This window comes from Pomacea canaliculata, linkage group LG7, assembly GCF_003073045.1.
Source record: "Pomacea canaliculata isolate SZHN2017 linkage group LG7, ASM307304v1, whole genome shotgun sequence".
In the NCBI taxonomy this organism is placed as follows: Eukaryota; Metazoa; Mollusca; class Gastropoda; order Architaenioglossa; family Ampullariidae; genus Pomacea; species Pomacea canaliculata.
The window spans coordinates 27,837,603-27,860,484 of NC_037596.1; the positions used below are offsets into that span (position 1 = coordinate 27,837,603).

Genomic DNA, 22,882 nt, shown 5'->3' on the forward strand with positions numbered 1-22,882 from the left:
GAAAGAAAACTCTTATTTGCTTAGATACTTTATTGACACAAGTTAACTCCCCTTTAAAACAATTCCTAATAACAATTTTTAAGATCCTCATATTTTTAGTCTAGTCGCTAAGAGAAATACTCCCAACCAAAAAGCGTTAGGATAAGTTTTTATATTCTTCCGCGTGAATCACTTGCTTTACTGGGATGACAAGTAAACAGTCACAACTGTTGGAAGGTTGGACATTTGAAGTAGATAAAAAAAGCAAGGATTATGGGAGGAACGTATCTGCTCATGTTTGTGTTCGATGCTTACTTCTAGTAACACAATGACAAGATAAAATCTTGGACTATTTTCACTAGCGTAGGAGTTTCTTGAACAGTGTGTGTCTACCTGTACACACATGCCGACCTCACGGAGCACGGGTGTGAGCACAAGGAAGGAAATACCCGTGTTTATCGCATGATTTCGTTGCGACCGGATGTGGAATTTTTATCTCTTTTAACAAGAAATGTAAAATAAAACATGTCATGTCCATTATGCATGTATGGGATTTCATGAGTCGATGCCTCTTTCTGCTTCTACATTTTCCCATTCGTGGAAGAAACAAAACTATTACTGCTTAGACACTTTGTTGACAAAAGGTAACCCCCTGAATAAGAACATCTTTTTCTAAAAACAATATTTATAAGATCTGCATGTTTTTAGTGTAGTCGTAAAGATTGACACTTCCAAGTCAAACAGCGTAGAACATGTTTTAATTTTTTTGGCTTTAATTGCTTTGTTTACCGGGAAGACAAGTAAACATTCACAACTTTTGGCAGGTTGCACATTTGACAGAAAAAAATCGTCAGGGAAGAAACCTATGTGTTCATGTTTGTGTTCAATGCTTACTTCTAACACCATAACATGATAAAATCACGCACTATCTTGAATAGCGCAGGGGCTTTTTCACCTCGTGTACCTTCCTATTGACACGTGCCGACCTGAAGGTAATGGGATCATAGAAGAAGGAAGTCAATACCTGTCGTGTGTCGAAAAATATCAGTGAGACTAACGTTTGTTTGATTACGAGATTACAGTATTCAGCTCAGTCCACAGCAAGTGATCTGGTCTAGTGAGGAGTACCACACACTGGTTGTTGTTTGTAAAGTTATTCTAAACCTCGGAGATAAGCAGCTAACCATTTATGTGATGGAGGCGAAGTTTTTGATATTTTACAGTCTTATTCTTCTCGAGCGAAAAGTATTTTCAGGTAAGTACAACTTTATGCAAAGCATTTTGTGTAATCACGGTCTTATATCATTGGTTTAGTAATTATAAAAGTATAAAACGTCGACACAAATATTTTAGCACCTTTTTGAGTGAAAAATATTAAAACTTTATTCGATTTTTATTGCTTGCCTTTGTTTAGCAATCAACATTGAAGAATGTCCAACTGGCATGATAAATGTAACGGAGGACGATGAGCTCAGCCTTACGTGTGGTCCATCTTACAGTGAGATAGAGTGGTTTTATTCTAGAAACAGCTCCTTGGGGGACTACATCGGCTACTGCAGTGGAACATATTGCTATTCCACACAGACAAATAAGTTCAGAATACACGCCAACTGGGCTTCGTGGCCTTCACGGTTGTACAAAAGCACTTTAGACATCACTAATGTCACGAGGGAGGAAGCTCGTTTTTTCCATTGTAAAGATTCTGAATCGATGTATACGTGTAGACTTCGAGTAACAGGTGGGTAGTATGCTTTTCATTATTCTTAGCAGTTCGGGGCATTCGAGACTGTAACTTGCTTACATGCCTATCTTGACTGCCATCTATGTGCATTTTAGTAACATGTAACACTGTTAGCAGGCAAGGCGGAAAGAGCATGGTGGTGCCTCCTGTACTTAATGTTCCTGCTTTCACCTGGATATCCCACTTTCTTATCTCTCTTTTCTCTCTAATAATGTTTTCATTTAGGTAAAAGAAACAAACGAATCGTAGATGATATTTTAAAGCTGAGAATTTATAGACGTTTTACATTATTTTTTTTCAGTTATAATTCCTGATTTTTAAAATTTTTTTTTGTTTTTTTGTTGTTGTTTTTTTTTTGTTTTTATCCTCGGCCTCACAATTTGAATTTCTGCCTGTACTGTTTTGAAATCATGTCTTTCAGCAAGTTGACAGTGCTGACTTCATCAAGTCCTCCACTCATTTGTGTCACTATTGAACAGTGAGATTGTCTTTGTGACTTTCCAGGATGAACTGGAGGAAATAAGTCGCAGCTGTCACGTGTCCCGATCTATAAATGCCATTAAATTTGCGATTTACAAAATATTGAAAGCAGTATTTCGATGGATTTCTAATGTTTACTTTTCTATGGCTTTTCAACTCATAATGGATTTTTAAAGGCGTGCAATTCAGCGAGCAGCTAAAATAAATAAATTAAAAAAAAATTCTATTAGATAAATTGTATGACTGGAACTGCGGTATGTGAAAAAGCATTTGCAGCCTTTATTACTGGTTTTCGATAACTTTCGCAAGCTGGGAGCAGCTTTGACATAATGTTTTAAGGTATACAATAAATATGCATGTTATGTTGTGTGCGTACATGTGTCTGTGTGTTGCACCTTTAGCGTACCCATAAACCGGGATTACATCATCTTTGACTTTATTAATATTGCTTACCAAGAAAGTAGAACTATGTCGTTACCTTAGAAAAAGCAGATCTTATACACATAATGTTTTACCAGTACCTGCTAATCTGGTTTCCGAAAACTGCAATTTGGAGATATCAAACTGGAAAGTGCAAGGAACATGCCACGTTGCAAGGATGTACTCGTCAGATTCCATCTACAAATGCACGTGGAGAGTAAATGATGCCGAGGTAACAATAAGAAGAAACAATGACCAGATATAACATGATTTGTAATAAATAATGATAAACTACTTTGTTCAATAGTACATCTATGCTGCAGTAAAAATCCTTTTCACAATGTAAAAACAATGTACAGTCCATCACCATTTTAATATTCTAAGGGACTAAATGAACAATAGATATGCATATATAAGAAAGTAAGGCAGCATGAGTTCAGAGCAAACTATGTACTTGACAAAAAGCAAAATTACTTTTAAAGCTCTCTAACCAAACACACTTTCAGACACTTCAAATTAACATCTTTCTGCATGCTAGCTTTATGTGATAAAGTGATTAAAATTTATCCCAGTTTCGTCAAATACATTAGAAATGCCATACGACTTTTAAATTTCACTACTTTTAATATCAATTTCCTACCTTGCTAATATGTGAGCATAAATACCTATTGTTGTCTATTCGATCATCAATTAAAAAATAAGCCATTCACTATTTTTGTGTGTTTTTTCGTAAATTTCTCTGAGACTTCAAACCTGAAATAACAAAATATCACTTTCACTCCTGTAATTAAGAAATATTAGGAGTAACAATCGGTAAAAGCTATTTAATAGATATTTATATTTATCAACGCAATCAAATCAATACTGGTTCAGACACGAGAACTGTCGTGCTTTTTTATAATATTTATTTTTGTTATATATAGAAAGTGTTTGTAATAATGCTAGTTTTTACGGTGATTTTTAGAATGTTTGTAATCAGCTATGAATTATTTGATTGCAGCTACCCTCTGGTTTTGAAGAACCCCTTACTAATTGGACTGACAGGTATACAAGCTATTTGAATAGAACCTACATGAGGGGAAATTGCTCTTTTAAACAGGAAATGCCTTCTGTAAGGTACAGCTACACCTATAAAATCAGTATTGATCCTGGTCTTCAAATCTTCATTGTAAAGACGATTAACATAGGTAATCTTGAACTAATTAATATTAAATATTACAATTTGTAATGTTGCTTGTACCTTTCTAACGATTTAAATTAATCACATGTAATTTTATATTTTATCTTAATTTACATGTTAAGGTTTAGTAGCGTTATCGGAAATATAACTATTACATTTTAATTAAAGCTTTGGGTAGAAAATAAACAGAATACAGGCACTAACTAGATAAGAGTTAAATATATGTTATACATATAACTATTATAAGCCCTTGCACGTGTTAAATACGAAGTAGTTTAACCTTATTAGTCTGCAATAGCAATTACAAACACTATTTAATGTAACCTATACAGTCAAATCTCCCTACTATGCCACCTCTCTACTATGCCACTCTCGGTATTATGCCACTTTTGCTCGGTCCCGACTATAAATTCAATGTAAAAAAAAATTTACTATGCCACCCCTACTCTCGCTACTATGCCACTTTTTTGTGACTGTTACAAGACACAAGTTGTAAAATTCCGCTCAGTGCTCGATTATTATACTGTATGGTAGTGTGGGACATCGCAGTTAGGTGGATGGAACCTAGCACGCACACAGTGAGGGTGGAGGCTGGCAATGTGGGAGTGGGGGTGGTCGCTAGCCGGGTGACAGTCACGTGACAGAGGGAAGGTGTGAGGGAGTCGACTAGCGACAGGATTCAGGTGCGCGGATGTGGTATGGAGGGGTGGAGGATGAAGAGGTGAGGGGGAGAATGAGAGGAGACAGCTAGCGAAGCCGACGATTCTTGAGAGCTTTGGACCAGACCTGGGCAAAGGCCTCCTGTCTCTGACCGGCCCGCCCGCCAGTATTATATACTATATACAGTATTGGGTAAAACTGAGTTAACTATATTAGTCCGGCCTCTAAAACTATCCCAATGTCTCATGCGGTCCTTGGAAAATTAATTGCCCACCCTGCTTGGACTGACTGGTAACTTGAGCAAATAAAGCCGTTTTTACGAACACTCTCTACTATGCCACTCTCCCTACTATGCCACTTTTGCTCGGTCCCGGTAGGTGGCATAGTAGGGAGATTTGACTGTATAAGCAATTTAAAGCTCAGTGCCCACATATACACATTAAATGTATCTGTATATTCATCAAATTATCTTTTACAACGACAACAATTTCTGTACACAGACAACAGCAACAACAGTAGGTCACATCAGGATCCCACACTCATTACGGCCATGAGAATAGTTTCGGTGCATGACACTTTAAATTAATGAGTTACGATATTACTTTCTTTTTTTACACACAGGCATACGAAAATAGAAAAGTCCGCTAAGCGTCAGTTTATTATATTTCTTAAAGGCAAAAAGAATGAAAGAAAGTACTCACCATTTATATATAAAATGTTCAATTTTTCTCTTTTATGTACATATATTAATATCTTAATGTAGATGACATATTCCTCCACTGAAAGCTACAATATTTTATAATAATGTCCATTGTGCAGAGCCTCCTAAGAAGCCTGAGATCAACTGTTCAGAAACCGTTCTTGAAGGATCGACTGTCGTCTGTATGTGCACCTCTCAAAACAGAGGAAACCCGCCTGCAAAATTTGCTTGGGATGGAATAGATACTGATATACTACTTCTTCGCAATGTCACCCGACAACAAAACTGCACTAAATATGCATGCCGACAGACTTGGGGTCCTTACGGATTTATCAACACTACAGTTAACTACACCTTAACAGTAGCATGTAAGTATGTTTATACTGTTCACAAATCTAGTTTTTTCACAGTTGGAAAATTGATTCATGATGCATACTTGTGATTGCTAAAATAACCAAATTTTTTAGGCTGTAAGAATATATAAACATAAAAATACTTTTCAGTCAATATGCGCATGGGGTAGAATGAACACACGCCCGACACCCTTCACACGCATGCACACACACACCCATGGGCACACAGACACACTGAATGAATATGTTGTGCACAGACCGGCCATTGGATGTCAACGTTTCCATTGGGATATTAGAAAATGGAAGAAAGACGGAAAATTGGACAAATACGGGAACACATCCTTTGCCGTTCATATTGTTCCCGTCAGCCATGTTTCGGTGGAACATCTCCTGTGACCAAACGACTGTTACCATGACTACCAGCACGTGCACCAGCTGCCCGCACGTGATACAGATGGCGACATTGCATGCAGTGCACAGCCTATAACACAGTTTTTAATAATTCGTCTGTTGGGACAAACCTTTTCGTGAACATTACATATACAAAAAGTAAAATATCTTCATGAGGTACACTCAGTAAAGCAATGCCAATGAGAAGCAATTGCTATGACAATAATTTTTTCAATGTTATACTAGGTTTCATAAACATTTTATATGTATTAGGTTTTTACATATTTTTTTCAATTTTTTAATAATTGTTAAATAGCAATCTGTAGTTAACAATTATTGCTTACATGGGAACCTAGGTATGTACCTTGTGACAAGTACAGAAGAGAGCATCACGCAGGCAGATGAAAAGAGCACAAAAGAAAAGGACACGTCATCGTCGGGCAGCATTAACGGAGGACTAATTGGTGGCATTGTTGCAGCTGTAGTTTTTGCAATTATAGTCGGAGCTGTCATTGTTATCTTCATAGTCAAGCGGCGGAAAGGTGTGTATATCCTACTTTATATTCATTTAACGTTTATTAAAGGAATCTAAGTCAATTCCGAGTTGTCGTCTCTCTTTGATATCCCGTATCAACTTTCTTACACACAAGCTAAAATTGTTAATGATGCCTTGATCGAGAACTTGAAGCTTTGGTGTCGTGTTCAACAGAAACTCATGATTGACACGCACACTTTACTTCTTTTTTCACCTTTAGCATTTTTTATTTTGTCAGGAGTGCATTTAAAGAAAAAAATTGTTTCGTCTGCATTGAAGACTTCATGAAAACTTTAATCTTAAAAAAAAAATCTGGCAGTGTCTGTATCCAGTAGCTGCAAAATCTTTTATGAATTGTGAGCATTTTTATCGCCTAGCCTGATAAACACAATTCCTTGTCTTTTTTCTTGGTTTTTATTTACTGTTTTTATTTTATGCCTCTCTCGTTTTAACTGTACTTCTTCTATTTTTTATTGACAAAGATTTTCACTTACTAATAAATTTTATTCTCGCATACACATATTATTATAAAAATTTCTTTTATATTTGACGTCTACAGAAAGGTCCTTCTGGGCATCCTTTTCACTAATGACGACGATAATATATCCACATTTGTTTCCAAATCTCAGATCCAATGTACGAGACAGCTAGAAAACCAGATAACAACGAACATAATTATGAAGACCTTACTCAGAACAGGTGTGAAGTTCGCCAGCCAACAGGTAAAAATATAGGGCACTGGATCTTTGGTATGTTAATATACTTTTAGGTTCAATTCTGTTCACTTAATGTTTTAATTCCGTAAATTAAAAGTCGAATATTTACTAAAATGTTTGGATTTTCCTGCTTGGTATTAGTAGGCAAGAACAGTAAGCTGAAGCACAACCTTTTCAAAATGTAAATTAAAGTTCAGAAAGTTTATACAGTAGCTTTACAGAGGACCAGTGGACCACAACTCAAATGATTTTTTACACTGTTTGAGGTGTGAAAACGCCAATAAGAACAGCTCTAGTGCTAACAGGGCTTCGTCCCTTTATTCCCGCATTCCTTCCCTCACTGGACCTGGTCGAGTAAATATAAACCTCTTGACGGTTTGTGTAAGGCCTGAGATTCATTTTAGGTTTAGTTGGCGTAAATCAGACACACAAGGAAAAGCCAGTAGTAGAACTAATATGGTGCTTAAAACGAAACGGATGAACAGAACAGAGCAGATTAACGGATCTAGCAACAATTATAGTGAATCCTCACTGTGGACATAGGAAACTTAATTATCAAGAGCAATTGACAACAGAAGGAATAAAAGGCACCTGTGTCATCGCTTCTCCGACCCTCCTCCCACAGCTCTCCAATCCCTTCCCATTCTCCACTCCCTATATTCTTCCAGATCCCCATCCATCACAATGCGAAGTCGCCTTTACATGGGACACTTTTCCTTTTTTAAAATAAACATACCAAAAATGCCATGACACAACATGTTCTGGAGGTTAAAAAGTTAAAAGCCTCGGGAAGGCGCTATTCTACATAATAAAGATGAAGTAAATTTTGAACAGAAATGTGTAAGGAAAATATCATTTTTTCCTGTTTTAGGTGCAAGCTACAAAGAGGTTACAAGACCAAACACTGATGGACATATGTAAGGAGAAGTTATTCTTAAAGATCGGAATGCCTCGCAAACTACAGGTATGTCAAAAATACAATTTAATATACAGCGTACTACAAGAAGTGTGTTTCACAAGTTTCAAATATTTCTAAAATTTTCTAACATAAATACGGTCTTTCCCGATAAACAGGGTACTAGTCGAGAAATGAACACTATAAAAGTATCTTTTACAACAAACTATGGAATACTCTGCTTAAATGAAAATGTTTGTAACCGCGAACAGTGAAGGGTGATTTATAAATCACATGTTTATGTTAGGACGATGGTAGCATATAGTAATCTGTATAGTTTAACTTTTTTTACATATAATTTTTTTCCACTTCCCTAGATGCAGTCTTTCTTATACCAAGGACACCAAGGACTGCTCGCATTTCCTAAAAAGACTTGTTAAAACCTACAGAAATGAGAGAAACAAGAACAAAAAGATAAGCTGATGTTTAAGGTTCACATTCCACAAGAAAAGGTGTGTTGTTAGCATCTCGCCAGACCTCAGCCCACCTTCTTCTTTCACGCTTGCTGTGATCATCTATTAACAATAAAACACAACTAAAACAGTTAAAAACTCAGTTATGTGTATTCATTCGAGTCGTAGCAAGTTACAATATGTTATTGTAGAGGGCTTAATCATAGAAACAAGCAAATTCTTCTTATTATCTTACTTAAGCCCCCAGCAAGCATAAAACCACAACTAGAAGCAAGTATATATAAAACCTTTATCGATGGTCTCCACTGCTATGTGCTACAAACCTATTATCTCTATTCTTCGTCTTTTCTTTTTAATTTGTCTTTTATTTATAGCCGAACTGATTCTCTTTCTTGCAACTCCTAATTAAAATTTTCAACTTCAATTCTAGCTCCTACTCCTCGAGTGAGCAAATATGCCTCGAGTTCTTTTTTATTTACATCTACCTCACACCTGCACTTAGCCGACCTGGGAGTCCCTAAAGTGTCCTGATTTTTTTTTTTTTTTTTTGCTCGGTGCGTTGTTCGCTTCTCTTTCTCTCGTCATGTCGTTCATGTTGTGTCCCAGGTAGGACTAGAAAAACAGTCGAGTACTGGATGAGAATTTTACTTCCTTGTAGATGTCGACAACACTGTCACCTGATCCTGTTATCAGCACACCTTTCGTCTCTCTTTCTCTCTCTTTATTTTAAATATCCTCTTTTCCTCTTTTCCTCTCGTTGTCTTAGGGAGAAACTATTTCAACATTTATATAAAATATAAGTAATGCTAGACGATTGCAATCTGAAAACTGACCTGGTGGACAAATACAGTTGTATTGTAACTATTTAAAAAATATATATTTTTCGAAATAAAATAAATGATTAATTACCATGTTCTATATGAAATAAGCTCTATAATAAATGCGTGCGTGTTTCTTTGTATGCTTGCGTTCTCATACGTTTTGTGTGTGAGGGTGACGCATGGCTTACGTTTAACGGTGTAAGAAGGGAGGAAGAAAGAGAGAAGAATGAGAGACTGAGAGGTTTCCTTCAGATAAGCAGTTCAACTCACAGCACACGATGTGCACAGGTGAAGTCAGACACAAGCAGGTGACACACTGTTTGTTCACTGGGCTGTCACACCAACACACTGGCAGAATGACTAGGCAGCAACAATGTCAACACCTGGAACAGAATTTGAGACCAGTTGTCCTACATACCAAGGGACTTATGGGCTATTATTTTATTTAATCTTTTCTACTTTTTAATTTTCTCACTCCTTCTCTTTTCTTATCCCTCTTTTCTATCTTCTATTTACCATGGTAACCTATAAATAACATGTTGAATTTTAGCCGACGGATGATAACTTAGAAATCCTTATTGTGCAGCCTTCTGTCTGCTCACAAATAACAAATAAGGCCACACAAATGACAGACACTCCATCGGCTCTATAATTTCTTTAACGGCTTCACAAATTTAAAAACTAAAAATGCAAAGAAAGAAAAAGATATAAATGTGTGCCTTATGACTTGAGTCCTAAAGAGGAATGCACTGTAATTATCAACCCTACCGACACAAGGCGATATCATAGACCAGTTGTGTGACCTACATGTCTTACAGGGTCGGGTGCGCCAGTGACGGTTACTGTGTACGTCCTTCGAATTACATTACGAGTTTTTCTCCAGCGAGTGAGAAACCTGTCGCTAGCTCCCTCACACACTCAGTTACGCAAAATTAATCATTTGGGGTAAGAGAATTAAAGACAGTAGACAGTAGTCCACACACACCAGCTATGACAGTGACACAATAGAAGACAACAATAAATATCACTACATTTCTTTCTCACGCCCTGTACACAATACAAAAAAAGCAATAAAACAAATTCTTCTTATTTCTTTGGTTCAACTATAAACACATTTTAGACGGTTCTTTCCCCCAAAGAGTTTATAGAGGCTCCTATGTAGAAAATTATTCATAACATGAAAATGAAAAAAGACTGCTGCACATTTATAGACACATACTACATTGTTTTAAGGACATGACACTTTCCTACATTAAAATGTCGATTTTAAAACACTTCAATTTGTATTTGTCTTTTAAAAAAGATTAAACGCTTGCAAAAACAATTCGATTGAAAACTCTAAATCTGTCCTGAACATAAACATTAGATACTTGGGAAGTACTATATTTTAATTCTAGAACTTTTTACGTTAAATGAGGCGTTAACACTAAAAAGATGGATTTAGCGCTGAGTTCTAGCAAGAACGTAATGTGTTTCCTGACTACAACCCATTCCCTTGTAGTAAAAGGCATGAAACCCATGTGAATATATTTTAGTTTTATGCAGAGATTAAATATCCACGTAACCAACTCTTATTTAGGTAATCACTTCCATTACCTTTTCCGCTCTCTCTCTCAAACGTATTTTCTAGGATGTTCTATTTCGTATGTGAACTTTAACCTTCCCGTTTAAATTCTGCACGGTTAGGCGGAATTCTGATTGGCTGAAAACATTTGTTTTTTCCTCTGTCTTAATTATAACCGGACTCAATCGACCCAAACCGGAATCACTTTGACAGCAGAAAAATCAAGGATAGAAGGAAGATGAAGGTCATTCTCATGGTTGAGCTAGCAAAGCTGACAGACTCAGCACTCAACTCTTACTACCTCCGACACTTTATTGACAAAAGCTAACCCCCTTGAATAAGAACATTTATTCCTAATATCATTTTTTTTTATAAGAGCTGCATATTTTTTAGTGTAGTCGTAAAAAGAGATACTCTCAGGCAAAGAGCATTAAGACATGGTTTTGTATTCTTCCTCGTTGATCGCTTTGTTTACTGGGAAGACAATTAAATAAATAGTTAAAACTTTAGGCAGGTTGGACCACTGACAGAAAAAAAAAACACGCAAAGATTTTTGGGGTAACATAAGTGCTTATGTCTGTGTTCAATGCTTACTTCTCGTAACACGATGACATAATAAAAACAAGCACTATTTTCAGTAGCGTAGGAGTTTTTGCGTGTGTGTCTACCTGTATACACATGCCGACCTCACGCGGACGGTGTTGAGCACAGGGAAGTAAATACCTGTCGTGTGTCACACAATGTCGGTGCGACTGGAGTTTGTTTGACTACGACAGTACAGTATTCAGCCCCGTACACAGCAAGTGATTAAGCCTAATGAAGAGCACTACTGAGATAGTTTTTGTCTACAGTGTAGGGTCTAAAACTGAAATTGACAGATGAAGAGTGAAGTAATGGGGCCGAAGTTTTTGATATTTTACAGTCTTATACTCCTTGTGCAAAAAACATATTCAGGCAAGTAAATCTTTATGCAAAGCATTTGTGAAGTCACGGTCTTATGTCATCGCTTCAGAAATTATTTGTACTCTACAACCTGATGTTGTTAATACTGACTTTCATACAACCTTGTCATGTACAGTAAATAACAAATTTTGATCCTTAATATCACTAATCGGAAGGTATATTAACTCTCTTTCTCTCCTTGATTTTCTAATCACAGCCATGCTGTGCTGGACGCTTTATCTCGATGTTCCTAGCATTCTTTATATTTATTTAGATATATTATTGTTCGTTACCATGGTAAAAAACTAGATGCCCTTAAAATCGAAAAAGTGTTTTACACATTTTCTGCTGCTGTTTAAACAGATGACATAATTTCAGGTTAATATCGTCTGTATCCAACTGCAGTCAGAGCTATAAGAAGAATAAAAGTAGACACAAATTGTATGTGCACTATTTGTTTACGTGAGAAAAAGAAGAACTTTTCTCTGAATGTCATTGTCTGCTTTTGTTTAGCACTCACGATCAAAGAATGTCCAGATGAAATGAGAAATGTACCAGAGGACAGTAAGATCAGGCTTACTTGTGGTCAGTATCTCACCAAGATAGAGTGGTATCATTCTTACGACAGAATGTTGAGGGGCTACATCGGCAACTGCATTAAAAGATCGTGCGACCCCACACAGAGAAATCAGCTCAGATTAGATGCCGAGTGGGCTTCGTGGGCTTATGATTCGTCGTCGTACAAGAGCACTCTAGACATCACGACAGTTACAAGGGATGAAGCTGGTTTTTTCCATTGTAGAAATTATTACACCGACGACAGAGCATCGTGTAGACTTCGGGTAACAGGTGGGTAGTATACTTTTCGTTATTTTTAGCAGTTCGGAGCTTGCGAGGCTGTAACTTTCTTACAGGCCTATAACAACAGTAGACCTCTGTCCTTACTGCAAGTCGTGTGCATGTTAATAAAAACCAACAATAATTGTACATAATCTTCCGTATCCACAAGCTTTGTGGCACCCAGGATGGAGATGGTCAAGTTGTGCCTTCTGTACTTAAGATTTTAAAGATGTATGTAATGATAATCTACAGGTCGTGATCTTGTGTTTTGCATTATCCTGGTATGAGACTTGTTTTGTCGTTGTACGCACGTGACTGTTTTACCTCCACATCACATCGTCTGCCAGCCTCCTTTACAACAAATTATTTATGACAATAAAACTAAACTGCTAGTTATATAACTGTCACTAAAACTATCGTAATCTGGGACTAACTCGAAGCTTCCACATTTGACATGTTTGATTACTATTATTGTTTAACAGATTTGGTGCACTTAAAGAAATGCAGTAAGCATCTATATTCCGTGATATAATTATCTGCATCAGATTATCTTATTGTTTAGACCAGGGATGCCCAACCTACGGCCCGCGGGCCATATCCGGCCCGCGACGCGGTGCCATCCGGCCCGCGAAACTTCTGCCCACAGTGCAGGAAATCAGCTTGTTAGTAATTAAAAAGAAAAAAAAAAACGAAAAAAAAACCGAAAAAAGGGAAGAAGAAGTATTTATCCCCCTATTTACGTACGGGCGTTTCCCAATCTTTTTTTTTCGATGGACAAACATTTCGATTCAGTGCTCTGACTTGGTGTCTCTACTATGAGGCCGGACATTCAGAAGTTGGTTTCGGTAAAACAACTTCAAATATCCCACTAATTACTACATAATTAATGGTAAGTACAACTTATTTCAAATAAAAAAAATGGTATCTGCTCTATTTTTTTTTTCTTTTTTGTATTTTTGCGGTGAAGTGGCCCGCGACACGGCTGTCCGAAATGGATATGGCCCGCAGGCCGAAAAAGGTTGGGCATCACTGGTTTAGACCATCTATAGAACATAATAAACAATAAATGCGCTTTAATTTGCAATTTGCAAAATATTGAAAGTATTATGTCGTTGAATTAGCATTAAGGCTTTTAAACTCATCGACTTTTTTTTTACTTTGCATCAAATCCAGGAAGAAGCGTACATGCGTCTGTGTGTTGCGCTCTTAGCGTACCCATGAACCGGGAGTATCTCAGCCTCGACTTCAATAACATTGTATATAAATTGGCTCATGTATTATTTTATCCTTTAAAACTTCATTTGCTGATGTAATCACATAGCGGACAGCTTCACAAATTTAAGCCACGTTTGCTTAGAAGTATTATGGTTTATAGTTTACTCATGATTAGTATTGTAAGAAAAGTCAGTGCTGCCCCCAATATTATTTTACAGCATCCGCTGAAGTCGTTTTTAAAAACTGCAGTGTGGGGATATCAGACTGGCAAGTGAAAGGAGAATGTCTGGTAGAAAAGATGTACGCGTCTGATGATGTCTACACATGCACGTGGAGCGTAAAAAATATTCAGGTATACAATATAGAAAATTAATGATCACATACATTATTTCATACGGGATATTAAAATGCATTGTTCACATAATAAATATGCATAGCTTCAAAAAGTAGACTATGAAGGAATCCTTGAAAAGAAATCTTTTATCAGAGATTTATTTTGAGAAACTAGATTGCATAAGTTGGGAGAAATATACAATGTTCACGGAAAGTAAAGTTAATTTTGAAACCTAGTTGTAAGATTTCTTTCAGACATTCTAAAACCAACAACTACCATACGTACTTTTTCTGTAAGAGAGCTAATTAAATTCCTTTGAGACTAGCAAGTCGCTGCATCTTATTAATTAATTCATTCTATTTGCACACGAGTTATAAAGGATTACATTTAACAAATGTAGCTGCGCTTTTTTAGCAATGGTTTTTTTTTCTCAATTATACTTGCAATGTTTGCACAATAGTTCTGTAGTCAGTTTTTTTTCTGTGAATGCTAATATGTTTATTTGGCTGCCTACTTTTTATTGCAGGTACCAGGTGTATTTCAAAGACCGCTGAGTTCTTACCAGTCTCGCGGTAGAACCTACATGAGAGGAGTTTGTTCTTTCATCCAGCAAATACCTTTTAATGGATACAGCTTCACCAGCAGTATCAGTTACACCTACAAAATCAGTATAGACCCAGGTCCTCAAGACAGCCTTGTAACGACGATAAAGATTGGTAATCTTCGACTTAAGTAATATTTAACATAAATTTCCTTGTTATTTAGTAGTTATTTAAAACAATGACAGACACATTTAATATTACTTTGTACATTGTTAAAGCGAAGTACTATTACAGGTACTACTATGAAGGTCATTCTAATCCAAAAGTTTAGCAGACAATAAAGAAAAGATGTAGGGATAACAAAAGAAAAGTTAAGTATTGCTGCTTGGTGTAAACTATATACAGTATCATATATTTCTTTCTATATATATATTTGTTTCTGCGGAAATTCTCAAATGTATATAATTTTTTATTTGATACATAAAGGCAGACAGAAATAAGGAGACGAACCTCATTTTTTTCTTTACATTATGTCAAGTTTGTTAACTTCCAAGATGCAACAAGAATCTAAAAAGCAATGAAAAGTATAAAACCACTCGCGCGAGTATATATATATAAATACACATCACAGTGACTCAAATAATCCAACCTAAAAACGTTTCATTATCTTTCAATGACTGGGTACATTATGTTGTAATTTGGATTGTTTTGTATCCAAAGGTGCAATTCCTTGAAATAATGTCCATTGTGCAGAGCCTCCTAAGAAGCCTGAGATCAACTGTTCAGAAATTGTTCATGAGGGATCGACTGTCATCTGCAATTGCACCTCTCAAAACAAAGGAAACCCGCCTGCAAAATTTGTTTGGGATGGAATAAACACCGATAGACTACTTCTTCAGAATGTCAGCCGCCAACAGAGCTTCACTAATTATACATGCCGACAGACTTGGGATCCCATTGGGGTTATCAACACTACAGTTCATTACACCTTCAAAGTAGCATGTAAGTACATTTTTTTACTTTTTTATGACTATTTTATTTTCGGAAATGGATATTTTTTTTCTAATGGAAATTTTGACTACTGAATGAAGCAAATATATTACGCTGATGATTATATTTTGTAAAGTTCCCTACATTTAAAAAAATATTCGCATCGACGTGCTTGACACCACCCACCCTACTACCTCACACACGTACACACTCACCAATATGCACACAGATACACAATCTCTATACCTTTTTAGGCAAATGAGTATATACGACATAAACATATCTGGAAACACTTGCTTTTGATTTCTTAATTTTAATCCAGAAGAAAAATCCCTAACGGCTGTGTGTGTGTGTGTGTGTGTGTGTGTGTGTGTGTGTGTGTGTGTTATATTATGACTTTATTTATGCAACAATAAGAAAAACATTCTTTCATATGATTGAAACACTACTTTGGTCAAAAACTTTACATTAATGTTTTTTTTATTAATAAACAGAAAGTATGATGTTAAAACACTATAATTTATTCGTTATTTTGTATTTATCATAGTTTGATGCAGTATAAATAATCAGAAAACAGACATTTATTAAACTAAAGGCTACTCTCGGTTGCTATCATTATTTTACAGTTGCATCCAGCTTAAAACAAATTGTGCTAAATCATGTTGTTGTGGACAGACGGACCATCGGCCGTTGACATTTCCATTGTGATATCAGAAAATGGAGCAAAGAGCTTTATGTGTACGGCGAAGGATGTGTTCCCCTCAGCCATCTTTCGCTGGAACATCACCTGTGACAAAAAGAATAACACCATGACTACCAGCACGTGCACGCTGCCCAGACGTGGTACAGATGACGACATTGTAGTGCAGTGCACAGCCAGTAACACAGCTTTTCCTGATTTGTCTGTTACAAAAATCTTTGTTGGAGACTATACTAGTACAAAAACTGAAATATCTTCATCAGGTAAATTCAACAAACTTACATACGTAATATATACATATATATCATATTTTTAATTATTGCTTAAAATAAAAATGTATAGTAAATACTTATTGTTTGTATACGGAACTTTGTTTTTTTTTGTGACAGGTACAGAACAGGCAAATGAACAGTCAAAGTACTCGTCATCATCGGACACCAATAACGGAGGACTAATTGGCGGTGTTGTTGCAGCTGTCATTTTCGCAATTATCGTTGGAGCTGTCATCGCTGTAATCATAGTCAAGCGGCGAAAAGGTGTGTATATCATTTTTTAAATTATTTTGAGTAAAGTAACTAAAATGTGTAACAAAATTGGCTGAACAGCAAAGAATTGCTTACTAAAATTCGCAAAGACAAAAAACATCCTCTTTTAAGTAGGTAGTTATTGACATCTTTTTCTCTTACCTTGATTAAAGTTAATATCAGTATTTATGTCACCAGGCCCTTTTATTATTTAAATATGCTACCTTTCCATGGTTTGACAGCGAAGATACACGTCTTAAAGAGAAAACGTTTCATTTTTTGCAGAATATTTCAGCATGTTATTTGCTCTTTAGTGGTTTCGTACTTTAATTTCAGTTTGAGTTTCACATTTGAAATCCATGGATCCAATACACACATTTGTAATGATAAGTGCGTGCGTTGGTGTTCTGCTAGCTGATAACAAGCTGTAAGGCAGCGGTTCTCAACCTGGAGGGGCGCGACGTGCTTCTAAGGGGGGCGCGAAGGTGGTCATTTTTTTAAAGTTTCTTATACCGGTATTAGGGAAATTAGCTGACATTGCTGGCTAAGGGGGGCGCGCGGACGTACCTTTGTTCTTCAGGGGGGCGTCACAAGTAAAAGGTTGAGAACCGCTGCTGTAAGGTATCGAAACATTCCTTTTCTTTGACATTTTTTTAACATCATAAGTAATCCAGTACCCTGTTTACATGTTTCTTAGAAAATTATACTTATGGTTAGATGTTTTTAAAAAAAAATCGACTTTTTAACGGACACACACAATTAGACACAAACATCTCAAACAACAAAAAAAATCTTTCCAGAAAAAAATGGCTTCTATGATCGTCGTGTTCTCTATGAAGGGCAACTGATGCTTTTTTCTTTCTTTTTTGTATTAATTTTTTTTTAAATATCTTTAAACATAACAATTTGCATTTAAAACTTGTAATATTAATTTTCAGAAGAATTTAGCAGCGAAAGGTTTTCAATGAAGCTCTGGCCTTGTGCGTTTAAATTCTTCCATAAAAAGTCTCCATTGCCCACACCCTATGCAACCGTCAACAAGCCCACGTCCGCCACTCCCATCACACGTCTCGCGGCCCCGTCAGGTGACCTCTACACCAGACCTGCCAGCACCATTTCTATCGACTACAACGGTGAATATGTCACAGTTAGTGATACCGTTGACAACACAGTGGATGGAATAAATAAAGACGTCAGTCTCATGACCAACCAGTCTAAACATGAAATGACTGACCTCAAGGAAACGGCGAAGCGGACGAATAATCCAAAGCCAACATCGGCAGCAACAAATAATTTTCAAGATACTATAGGTATTATATCACGTGATGCACCATTAAAATGTATCTTCTTAGTACCCATGCGTGTGTAAGAAAAATCATAGAGGGTAAAAATTTTAAAATGTGTTTTTTTTTTTTAGTTGAGGCTGATGCTAGAGGATACGATATAATAACTGAAATATATCCTAAAATAACTTTAATTTAAAACGATTAAAAAAATTGTAAACATTTCTTGAAGTTGATATATGAAGCAAGTTATTAAATTACAGATGGTTTTAATAATCTTACTTGAATAAAATGAAAGTAACAAATCAGTAAATAATTTTTAAACATTAGTGAGAAAGATGTGCGCATGTTTTAAAGAAAAAATTATTCTTATTCACAAGCTCTAAAATGTAAACATAGAACACACCGATTAGACTGTTTACTCATTTGTGTAAACATCCGTTTTTGACTGGCAGGAAGTGTCTACATGAATGTCACTGAAGTGCCGACTGATTCAGGGTTGGGTGTGTATCATATAGTTCCGTGGAGAACTATGTCTACTCAAGAGACTGACACAAGGGTAAGTTTTTTTAATTAACTTTTTTTTAAAAACACATTGTTTTTTGTCAACTATGAACTATTTTTAAAAGCAGAAGAAGACATATTGTATAATACGTTTTAATATAAAGTGTAGCTTTTATGTCTACACAGAACGATGGGGCAGCAGCAGCAGTTTCAGAAGACGAATACAATGCCCTCAACTTTGAAGAGGATCGCTCTGGACAAGAGGATCAAGCAGCCACCTATCACCACCTGGAACATGAATAAAGCCAGTCCCTCGTGTGCTTTGAGAATTACATTGAACGCAATGGCATTATTAACATCTTTCACAGATTCACTAAATCTTGGATGTGCTGCACTAACAAAAGACACTAACACTTTAATGAAATCTTTGTATCCGAATTATTTTGTGTAGTGACTGAAGAGGATAAATAAGGGATTGCAGTTGAAAATGGTTACAATAGTTCTGTTTACATAATGAGGTTTATTTTTTTTTACTGAAACAACCACTTGCATTTTTACTGTATAGATATTTCAAGTTTCAATGTGCATTAAATCAAGGATAACTATAAATCTCTATTACCATGTTTGTTAATTGTAAATACGTGTAATATTGTAAGACATTTCTTTTTTTAACTTTTATCAATTGTTTAATTCTTAACTTATCCAAAAAGTTCTTGAAAGCGAGATAACGAGAATTGATATAAATCTGATTTTATCATGTTTGTCCATTCACTTTATCGATATCGTTTGTTTATAACACACTATACCGCTAACATTGTGATATTTCTTTGGTACAAATAAAATCTATTTACAATATCTTTCTAGTATTTTTTTCGCTTGAAATTGATTGAATCTCGGATGCGATTCCTTTTATTTACTGGCTTATATGATGTCGTTGACCACTTAAATATATTCACAGGCATTGAGTTTGACAATAACATCATTGCATCATGCAAAACCCTTAGGTTAAATTATTAGTTTAGTGTTTTCATTTCCTACCTTTCTCGTTATAACTTTATTCCTTCTTCTTTTTTATTACAAAGATTATCCACATGAATTTTGTTCTTGCATACACACATTATTATGTATTTTTTGACATTCAACATCTACAAAAAAGTCCTTCTTGGCGGCATTTTCACTAATGACGACGATGTATACACAATTGTTTTTAAATATCAGATCCAGTATACAACACGGCTAGAAGACCTGCTAACAAGGAACATAATTATGAAGACCTTACTCAGAACAGGTGTGAAGTTCGCCAGCCAACAGGTAAATACAGGGCACTGGATCTCCAGTATGTCAATAAACATTTGAGTTCAATTATGTTTATGTTTTAATTTAGAGCAAATGATAAGAGAAGAAAAATAAGGACACATTTGGCATCATGGAGAAGCGATCCTCTACCCACAGCTTCCCAAACCCTTCCTATTCTACACTCCCTATATTCTCACATCCGTCACAGTACGAAATCGCTTTTCCGTTTTTTTCGTCATAAAAGAAACAACCCGTGAGGCAACAAGTCTTGGGTGGTAAAATATTCAAAGTCTCGGGTAACACTATCCTATCTCATAACAGAAAAGTGAAGAAAAAGTAATAAACAAATATCACAATTGTTTGTCTTGTCTAAGGTGTAAGCTACGAAGTGGTTACAAGACAAAGTTCTGACGAACATGTATATGGGGATGGTACTCTTAAAGGTCAGAGTGCTTCAAAAACTGAAGGTACGAAAAAAATACAACATAACATAAAGTTCAATACAAAACGTGTGTTTTGTACGTTTTGAAATATTTCTAATTTTTTCTAAACCATAAAATAAGGCTTAATCTATAAACCTAATACTAGTAGAGAAATAAACACTATAAAGGCAAACATTTTTAGATAATAACATTAATGTAACAACCAACAATTAAATGTAACTGATACATCATGCGTTTGTGTTGGGACGATGCTAACCTATGTTAGTCTGTATAGTGTAAGTTGTTGACAGGTAAAATCTGTTTACTTCCTCAGGTGTAATCTTTGTTCTACCAACGACTTGAAGAAGAACTGCTCGGATTTTAAAGGTGCAGTCGATGTTGATGTGTTGAGTATCCTTTGGACGCTCACAAAAAAAGCTTTAATGATTTTGTTTTTGGTTGTGCAAGGTTTGAAAGAATGATCTTAAATGATGGCTGTAAGAGATATTTTATGGTTTTTTTAATAACGCATTAAAACTTTCGCTTATTTGTGCAAAAAAAATTTCAAGAGAACTATTTACATTTAAATGTGTTTCGGTGCTAACATGGCATAATATCCTCATACTGTGGAACAAGATTCAGCTATAATAACTTTATCACATTTATGGCTATGTATTTTGTGAATAGAAGTATTTCTAAAAGTTTATTTTCAAAAAAGTTACTTTATAAAGCGCTGTGCAGTTCTAAATCTTCAGAATGTGGATATTTTGTTTGGAGACCGCGATTTTAGTTAGGGCTTATGTATTGTTAGTTGTGTACATTTGAGGTTAAATAATGTCCTCTTTTAGCTTTAAATACAAATTCCGCTGAATCTCGAGTTAAAGATGCTGAAGTCGCTTCGACTGCTGATCATCTGCTCCGTCCACTTTGCCATCGTTCAGAGAAGTGTCTTTTAAGGTCATTGTTCTACAACCACACACACAACTAGGGATTCCATTGGTCACTCATTCGTCATGAAATAATCAAGTAGCCAGCGTCGACGAGAGAGAGAGAGAGAGACTATCCCCCTACTGCCCCCTTACCCTTGCTTTCAAGTGGTTGGTGGACAGTTGACTAACCCTACTCCCCGTCAACCTGGCGGACAGGTGTGGGAGCCCCCGGGGTGTCAGTCTGTCTCCAGGCTGTTGACCCGTCTACCAGCCGGCTGGTCTCGCTTGGCTAAACAAATTCCATAGGGTAACTTCCAAATTTTGCGTTGAAGGGTTCAGTACAACAACTCATTCCACCAATATACTTTAATACCTCACTACTAAAGCAAACATTTTTTTCGTTGTAAATGCTAGTCCTCAAAAGGTCCCCACGATGTGGAGTTGTGTGTCACAGTTAACAATGAACAGTCTCAATATCTAAGCCCTCGAGCTCTGGTGTATTTTACTTCCTTGCTGAGGTGCGAACCTTAAGAGACCTGAATCAGTTCAGAGAGCCCCGTCTCATATTTCTCTGGTATTTGTTCCCATTTTCCTTTTCTCGCTGTTTTAAATTGGTGTAAATAATCCCTCACCCTTTCGCTGAGGAAGTAGTGAGCTCTTACTCGATGTGTGAGTGTGCTTGTGTGTGAGAGAGAGTGTGTGTGTGTTTGCATGTGTGTGTTCTTGTGTGAGTGAGAGAGATAGAGAAAGGCTATGTTCTTTACTATTTGTCAAACTACCAAACTAAACCATACGACAATCTTAGAAAAGAGAGAAACAAAGACAAAAACATAAACTGATGTTCAAGTTGGAGTTGCTTTCTTTTATCTTTACACCGACTACACACCCGGACTTAGCCAACCTTCGGGTCCACAAAAGGCACTACTTTTTTTCTCCTTCACTCGTCATGTGTTCAATTGTGTTTCCCACGTAGGACTAGGAAAAAAAATGTAAGCTGTCAAGACCTGGGGCATTGTACTTCCCTGTAGAGGTCGAGAACCCTCTGTGACCTGATCCTGTTAACCGCCCACCTTCCTTCTATCTTTATTTTTAGCTTCCTTCTTCGCTCTCTTTCTCTCTTCGTTTTAGAGATACATTAATTTATTTCAAGATTCAATGTGTGTATATATATATAATGCTAGTAAGAGTAATATCTGAAATTGCCCCGGTGGAGAAATAAAGCTGGATTGTTTTTGTATTGTACCTTTTTATGACAAGTATTCTTTATAAATAAAAAAATATATTACTTTTTTAAAGGTAAAATCAACTCTCCAATTTATTGTGTGCGTGTTTGTGTGAGTTTGCATTTGCAAACGTTGTGTGTGTGTTTTTGGGCAAGTAACATGTCGACAAATGCAATAAAATCAAACAGACGAACAAGAGAGAAAGAGAGTTCTAATCGTCGACACAAGTCC

General features: G+C 36.2%; 2 protein-coding genes across 4 annotated transcripts; both read left to right on the plus strand.

Moving 5' to 3' along the window:
- Positions 1-16: 16 nt before the first annotated feature.
- Positions 17-9,461, plus strand: LOC112568217. The gene is made up of 9 exons (XM_025245400.1): positions 17-1,234; positions 1,394-1,717; positions 2,719-2,852; positions 3,621-3,807; positions 5,280-5,528; positions 6,260-6,445; positions 7,068-7,160; positions 8,026-8,118; positions 8,427-9,461. The coding sequence occupies exons 1-8, from the start codon at positions 1,174-1,176 to the stop codon at positions 8,073-8,075; spliced, it is 1,284 nt and encodes a 427-aa protein (XP_025101185.1). The 5' UTR covers positions 17-1,173; the 3' UTR covers positions 8,076-8,118; positions 8,427-9,461.
- A 2,132-nt stretch (positions 9,462-11,593) lies between these two features.
- On the plus strand, positions 11,594-22,698 carry LOC112569091. 3 transcript variants are annotated; one of them, XM_025246767.1, is made up of 10 exons: positions 11,594-11,861; positions 12,363-12,698; positions 14,123-14,256; positions 14,765-14,954; positions 15,534-15,782; positions 16,446-16,733; positions 16,860-17,006; positions 20,000-20,092; positions 20,452-20,544; positions 20,834-22,698. In XM_025246767.1, the coding sequence occupies exons 1-10, from the start codon at positions 11,786-11,788 to the stop codon at positions 20,860-20,862; spliced, it is 1,635 nt and encodes a 544-aa protein (XP_025102552.1). In that variant the 5' UTR covers positions 11,594-11,785; the 3' UTR covers positions 20,863-22,698. The 3 variants fall into 3 exon arrangements, with proteins under 3 accessions (XP_025102552.1, XP_025102550.1, XP_025102551.1); XM_025246765.1 differs by lacking the exons at positions 20,000-20,092; positions 20,452-20,544; positions 20,834-22,698 and adding exons at positions 17,933-18,304; positions 18,733-18,836; positions 18,968-19,638; XM_025246766.1 differs by lacking the exons at positions 20,000-20,092; positions 20,452-20,544; positions 20,834-22,698 and adding exons at positions 17,936-18,304; positions 18,733-18,836; positions 18,968-19,638.
- Positions 22,699-22,882: the final 184 nt, after the last annotated feature.

Coding starts and splice junctions, on each gene's coding strand:
- LOC112569091 (XM_025246765.1), top strand. CDS start 11,786: ATGAAGAGTGAAGTAATGGGGCCGAAGTTTTTGATATTTTACAGTCTT. Junction 11,862..12,362: donor TGTGCAAAAAACATATTCAG/GCAAGTAAATCT, acceptor GCTTTTGTTTAG/CACTCACGATCAAAGAATGT. Junction 18,837..18,967: donor CTCAAGAGACTGACACAAGG/GTAAGTTTTTTT, acceptor ATGTCTACACAG/AACGATGGGGCAGCAGCAGC.
- LOC112568217 (XM_025245400.1), top strand. CDS start 1,174: ATGGAGGCGAAGTTTTTGATATTTTACAGTCTTATTCTTCTCGAGCGA. Junction 1,235..1,393: donor CGAGCGAAAAGTATTTTCAG/GTAAGTACAACT, acceptor GCCTTTGTTTAG/CAATCAACATTGAAGAATGT. Junction 5,529..6,259: donor CTACACCTTAACAGTAGCAT/GTAAGTATGTTT, acceptor ATGGGAACCTAG/GTATGTACCTTGTGACAAGT.